Source organism: Toxorhynchites rutilus, chromosome 1 (assembly GCF_029784135.1).
Source record: "Toxorhynchites rutilus septentrionalis strain SRP chromosome 1, ASM2978413v1, whole genome shotgun sequence".
Taxonomy (NCBI): domain Eukaryota; kingdom Metazoa; phylum Arthropoda; class Insecta; order Diptera; family Culicidae; genus Toxorhynchites; species Toxorhynchites rutilus.
Genome location: NC_073744.1, coordinates 152,938,268 through 152,945,044, shown reverse-complemented (window position 1 = coordinate 152,945,044; position 6,777 = coordinate 152,938,268). Strand labels below are relative to the sequence as shown.

The 6,777-nt window shown below is 39.8% G+C and overlaps 1 protein-coding gene across 3 annotated transcripts; it reads right to left on the bottom strand.

The window, feature by feature from the left end:
- Positions 1-4,615: 4,615 nt before the first annotated feature.
- Positions 4,616-5,423, bottom strand: LOC129780824 (uncharacterized). Of its 3 annotated transcripts, XR_008744064.1 has the most exons (3): positions 5,278-5,423; positions 5,183-5,223; positions 4,616-5,083 (listed from the first exon to the last, which is right to left on the bottom strand). XR_008744064.1 is itself a non-coding variant. In XM_055789145.1 (2 exons), the coding sequence occupies exons 1-2, from the start codon at positions 5,412-5,414 to the stop codon at positions 4,846-4,848; spliced, it is 375 nt and encodes a 124-aa protein (XP_055645120.1). In that variant the 5' UTR covers positions 5,415-5,423; the 3' UTR covers positions 4,616-4,845. The 3 variants fall into 3 exon arrangements, 1 of the variants encoding a protein (XP_055645120.1); XR_008744051.1 differs by having other exon boundaries at positions 5,183-5,423; XM_055789145.1 differs by lacking the exon at positions 5,183-5,223.
- Between the last annotated feature and the right edge of the window lie 1,354 nt (positions 5,424-6,777).

The window sequence follows — 6,777 nt, the reverse complement described above, 5'->3', positions numbered from 1 at the left end:
AACTTTCGTGGTTCGACCCAGAAAAAAACCCGCCTTCACAAATCACACCGCCACACAGCGCAGCACAAACCGAGCTCTGCACATAAAACTTTATTTATATCGACAAGTTTTGCACATTTAGTTTATAAGATAACTCTCGAAGGTGCACTACTGTTGGATGCATGCAAGCAAGCGGAAGTGATCATCGTCTCGGCGCGTTGCTGTGCCCCACATATTTAGTTATCTCCGGGGTGGGAGTGCCGGAGTACTGTGTACGTGGTGAATGCGGCGGCCGGGGTGCTTATCGCGGAATGTGTCGGAGTACCTTGTGGTCCCCGCGGTTGTTTCGAAACATACAACCAGTTCCAACTGATAAGATGTTGCCAAAGTGGAATCGGATCACCTCAATGACACTTCCTAGGTTTGTTGTTGAATCATGGAAAAAAATCTATGGAAAAGTTCACCCAAAGTGATGCTCCTGAAAACTTGATGATAGCTAACGGTCGTGGAGAGTTGTATTCTTTAAACAATCTCCACTCTTTGCTATGTATACGATTGAGTTGAGTTTGCACAGTCCCGTCGAAATGTCTCACATGCGGAAAAACGCCAACTACTAATTCCTGAACTAAAGTTGAACTGCGAGAAATCGTTTCTTTTCAACCCCTACCCCTCCAACGAAAGGAATCACTTCCGATTGCCGTCAATCGATAGGAGGTAAGTTTTCCTCTCGTCTTAAGGGCGTCTACGTGAGGGGAATTAATCGAATGAAACTACTGCCCGATCGATAGAAGACGTCAGGAGGAAAAGTTCATCTTGACATCCGCTCCGACTCTCTCACGTAGGTTTGTTTTGAAAATTTTGTTTATTCTTGGTTGTTATTCAGTGAAGGAAATAAAGGTTGTAAAATGCGAGGTTTGCGAGAGACGCAAACCCTTGCCTTTTTATTCCTGCTGACTGAGAGATCGACTTGAAAGGACCCCATGGGATTGAAGGAATGGGAAATGCATGTCTACTGATTGCGCTGTTGTTTGTTCAATAAATATTTGTATTCATGGCGGTATGTGTGATCTGGCCGAGACATTGACAGCAAGTGTTTTACTTTTGAGCTCAACGGTCGCTTCCTGAATTAGTTTGCTGTTATTTGTTCTAATGAATTTTGCAATCAAAAATTCTGATAGTGGTGACTTTAAAATTATGAACAAAGAGCTTCTGTAGAAAGAATATTGTTATATTGTAAGTTTGCTCTCTCCCATTTTTCATTCAGATTTCCGTTCAGTTTGTTCGCACCTGAATCGTAAGTGTGTGTATTGACACTAAAGAAACAATTTACGACATATAGCCAGCTTGTATATGTGCTCCCGTGGCCGAGTGATTAGCGTCCCACATTATAGTGCCGTGAGTTCGGGTTCAATTCCCGTTCTGGCCGGGGGGTTTTTCGTCAAAGAAATTTCTTCCGACTTGCACTGTGGTCACGCGTATTTTAGAGCTTACCACTCCAGAATACATTCAAGGCGTATTATTCGGCATAGAAATCTCAAATAAGTACTACTAATAAAATTGACGCAAGTATTACCTACGTTGAGACGGCAAAAGTTCCACTGGGAACGTTAGTGTCATTCAAGAAGCCAGCTTGTATATTGTTCACGCGAGGGCAAGATGATTGAGTCAAGTCGTTTCCAGTTGTTTCTACAGAACCACACAAACTATTCGTTGCGTCGCCACCAATTTCTACTAAAGAGTTAGTTGTAGACTTCGTTTCATTTTAAAATAATATTCGCGAAGCGAATGGAATGAAATAATGACGAAGTCTTACATCAACAACACCGTATTGTTTCGCGCGCCACTTTATACAGTGGTAGACATTCGTTTAGCTGCAGCTTATTTTTCCTCAATATGTTAGAAAACAAGTCAATTATTTGTTCAGTTTTGCTCATAAAAGACGATTATTGTTTATTTTCATTGAAAATAATTCAAATATGTGAAATTAGGGTGGACATTCGTTTAGCCGCATCTTCAAATTTCGATAAAAAAAAACTGTGCAGCAAATTTCGAGTTCAGTAGGTAATATTTTGTATGTCCACCTCCATTTCGGATCACATTAAAAATTCGATTTGGCATCGAGTCAGACAGGTTTTGAAGTGTTGGCATATCAATTAGGGCCCAACACTCCTGAATTACTGCCTTGAGGCTGGAAATGTTGTCAAATTGTCGTCCGAGTGCATAGACCATCCCGTCCAAGATTCCCCATAGGTTCTCTATGGGATTGCGATCGGGACTGCAAGCAGGTCATTCAAAAAGTGGAATGTCCTTCTCAGCAAACCATGCCTTTGATTGCTTGGAAACGTGGATCGATGCATTATCCTGTCGAAAAACTATATCCTCAGTAGCGTTATTCTCAATGTGGCCAATCAAAACGTCCTCCAGTAATTCAAGATACTTTTCGGAGTTCATTCGGGTGGAAATGAAACAAATGGGAAGCTTGCTGTGATAGGAAAAGGCTCTCCACACCATCAAAACTTCTGCCCCCAAAGTTTCGTTTCGATCTCACGACATTCCGCTGACTTAAATCGTGCCAATAGTAACTGTAACAGTCCGGGCCATCCATTAAACTTTTTTTTCGTCGGAAAACACAACAGATCGCAATTCTAGTTTCCATTCCATGTATTGCCGGGCGAAATTTAGACGGCTCTGCTTATGAGTGGCGGTCAGTTTCGGCTTCCCTTGAAGTTTCTTCCACTTGATGTTTGGTGACTCGTTCAAGATGCGCGCAATATGACTTTTCGTTACAGGAACAACCAATCTACCTTAATTTGTGAGCAGGACAATCGTTTGTTGGTTGCTTTGTGTCTCATTTGACCTTTAAGACGCAAAGTAACTTTGGTGTTCCCTTTTGTAGGTCGTTTTATTCCATATTTCGGGCCCATTTTCAAAAAATTACGTACCACTTTCTCAGATCGACCAATTTTTGTTGCGATCGAGCGATTAGAAAACTTTTCTTCTTTGAACATATTTATTATTCTCCGTTCTTCCTTCGTTAATCGAGTACCCTTCGCCATTCCTTCAAACTATACGTGAATCACTAATCTGACCAACTTCTTACATTGCACATCTTATATTTACCGTGTAAAATGAATACTCCGAAGCAATTTTTAAAAAAGCACAGATAAAGACTCGGTGATTATACGAAAACCTGGTTTTTATGCTCTGCGGCTAAACGTATGTCTCGGGAAAAAACGGCGTTTGAATGTTTACATCCACCGATGCCGCCTTGTGCGTGTGTGAGTGTGACGCCCGTTCATTCAATAAAAGTGACTAAAATATGCTACCACTACAGCAAATATATATCCCGATAAAAAGAACATTCCTAATTGTTTTGAAAGTGTTTCAGGTTTTTTTCAAGTGCGGCTAAACAAATGTCTATCACTGTATAACTATTTTTGAAAATTTTGTAGATTGTTCCCGACACTTTTATACCTTTAAATCAATTGTTTCCGTAATATCGACTTGAAACAAACCAGCTAACAGATACACCATTCTGAGCCCACTCAGAATATGAAACCATATTCACCTAATGCAAAGTAGACAAACTTTACCATTCAGAACTCAGTAATAACATTATCATAGAACACATCTTCCTCTTTCCTATCCACAAATAATCAGTGTTTCCACTGGTCCGATGGTGACGATTATGCTCATCATAAGAGCCATAAAGTGACAAGTGGAAGCAATAAACCCAACTACCCTATCCACGTTGCATTGCTCTGGGCAGATTCTCCCCCGCGCACGAATTCCCCCGTGCTCTATTACTCCTCGCCCAGCAATCCGTTGGCGAACTTGTGTCGTACGCACTTTCACTATTACCGAGCGACATCTGGCGAACAGAAGCTGGCTGACGCTCAGATTATCGTCGTTATTACAACAAAGTATCGAATAGCCATAATCGACATCATCGCCAGATCCGCTTGCTCTTCTTCTCGGACACAAATTGCTCGGCACTCGAGACCTCGTTCGCCTAGAGTTATGCTCGTAGGAAGTTTTCCAAGAACGATCCGAATGGAAGGAAGGATTAGTGATGTTTCAATTATCCACAGCAGCCGTCGATCGGAGCAATTTCATCGTATTGTTCCTCTCCCGAATCGGTTTGCTTACGGGGTGGCTTCAAAATAGTTTCACACCGTTTGCAGCCAATTTTGCGAACGTTGATGAGAAGGCGGACAGTTTGATAATTTTAAACTTTCTCTAGCAGCTGTTAACCGTTTGAGTGCGGATCAAATTTTGTGAGCATATGCCGAAAATGCGGATGAGTTTGGGTATATTTGAAAAAAATTGAAAGAACGCAGATAGCTGATTAGGTCACAAAAGTAGTATTAATGAAAAAAACACAAATAAAAAGTGGGTTTTATAAAATTTATTACATTACCTTCCTTATTTGTATATATATTATTTTTTTACAATAACTAGAATATTATATTTACCAGGGCACGGCATAGTCATAGTCAACTGAGGATAGTCGGCTGACTACCCGACTGACAATATCCGTAGTCAGTTAGTACACTGAGAGGAAAATTTAATATATATGACCAATTTTTTGGTAAATATTACCAATCCTCTAGTCATTTTCTACCCTACTAATCATTGGTACATGCTACGAAAAAAAATTGGTAGACACAAATGTCAAACAAAACTATGGTTTGTAAGTCCAATGTTGGCTCGATTTCGGCTTTGGTAATGGCTAATTTGTTGGCCATCCATTGGTTCAATATAGTTTTTATTTAAAATATTATTATTTTTATTAATATTCTTATTTTTATATAATGTGACGATGTGTTTGAAAATTGTGATACTTTCGTCATAGCATATCGTTCATCAGCTAGTGGAGTTTTTGCTGCAGACAGTATATGGAATAACACCGACAATCTGCGCTGTTGCTGCTGCTTCCATCCGAGTCGATGTTGTCCGAATCGGTAGCTGTTGATTGCTCAGTGTAAAACGGTTGTTGCTGGTTTCCTCGCTCCCGACGGCACGATTGGCCCAACTGATCTCCATCGTTTCCTGGAACAACAAATGGATCGAGAGGCGATCCATTGCTGCTGTTAGTTGCGATCTGTGGATAATAGAATAAGGGGAAAAATCAAACAATAATCAATCAATTGTGCACGGCGACATCCGCCGTTTTTGGCCTCTGATGTATCTAAATACTTACGGCTGCGTGAAACCGTTGCTATGGATTTCTACGATTATATGCTGAAAAGGGAAAATATTTAGGTAAAAGAAATCATAATACAACCAAATGTTTACCTCCGTATCCCTTCGCTTCCATTAGAGAAATGGCAGTTGCATACACACAGTTGCCAGAAATGAAAATACTCAAGGTTACACATGCTATGAAGTAAAATGTACGAATGATTGGTAGGGGTGTACATTGCATCTGACATCAGTTTAACAAAGTTTTTGTAATATTTACAAAAAATTTGTACATTTTACAAATGTTTCGACTACTAAAGATTTGGTAGCTGCATTTACTAAAGTTTTTCTCCAGTGTAATGGCTTTTGGCTTCTTCACGCAGTTTCTCCGCCAAAACGACTGAACAGCCAGTCGGGCGTTTAGTCGCTATCTCCCTCTACCGACTCGACCATATCATATCCAGGGTTGCCAATAATATTTTTCAAAAATTGGAAGATTGCTCTTAAAAAAACTGGAAGAAAACTGGATCCCGTGAAATAGTTTTACTTTGAGAAGTTCGGCCTTGGTTTATCTAAAATCATTTTTTATACTTATTCCAATGTCCGAGAAATAGTATTCCCTTCAAAGCGTATAGTAGATCATAAAATAGCGAAATAAACCATGAATGAACCATTCGAGTTCCTCTAAAAAAATAAGATTTTATTTGGATAAAACTTAAAAAATATCATATTTTTTTGCTCGACAATGAGAATTATTGACGTACACGGTTTCTGGTTAATGATTACAACATCAAACCTAACCTGAATTGTCAGTTCTTTTCCTTCTCGAATTTTGACATTTCTGTAGTGTTTTTTGACCATCTTCGTAGCTATCTTTTTCGCACTCACGAAGAATATGAAATTAAAAACTTCACCTGCGAATGACGGATCTCGATAGTAGCAAGTCCGAAAAAAATATCCCAAAGCCCATAAGGAGAACGATTATAAGTTGCTATTCTTGGCTACCACCTAGAGAAAGATAACTCTCCACCGTTGCGACTGAAGTTCGAAGCAGAGTACGCGAGATTGATAACGGAACATATCGCCGGAAATATTGGATTTAGAGGAGTGCTCTCGGTTACCTCCTCAGGTTATTAAAAATAACTCTCCTCCGTCCCGATGAGATTCATATACGTACGCGCGATGCATAATATCTTCAGGGTTCTAGAGGACTTCTCTCGGATTCTCAGGTTTCCAAAAGATAAGTCTGCCCTTCCAGATTAGAGTTCGATATATCGCCGGTCTGATTAGTTTTAGAGTTCTTCTGCTTTCTAGATTTCCTAATAATAACTCTCCGCCGTCGCAAATGGAGTTCTATAAAGTGTATACGCTATGAATAACACCGGGATGATTGATTTTCGAGAAGTTCTCTCAGTTACCGTCTTAGGTATCCCACAGTCAATTTTCCATCGTTGCGATTGGATTTCGATGGGAAATGATGCGATAAATAATGGAATGTATAGCCGATCAAAATAATTGTACAGGTTTTACTTTTTAGGTTACCTAAAAATAATCTTTCCCGCATGTTGTAACACATGGGATTTTCGGATTTTCATTTCGTCAAATGGTCGATTG

Excerpts from the sequence above, each read along its gene's own strand:
- LOC129780824 (XM_055789145.1), bottom strand. The coding sequence starts at position 5,414 with ATGTCAGATGCAATGTACACCCCTACCAATCATTCGTACATTTTACTT. Across the intron at positions 5,084-5,277 it reads GGAAGCGAAGGGATACGGAG|ATCGCAACTAACAGCAGCAA; the intron begins GTAAACATTTGG and ends TATTATCCACAG.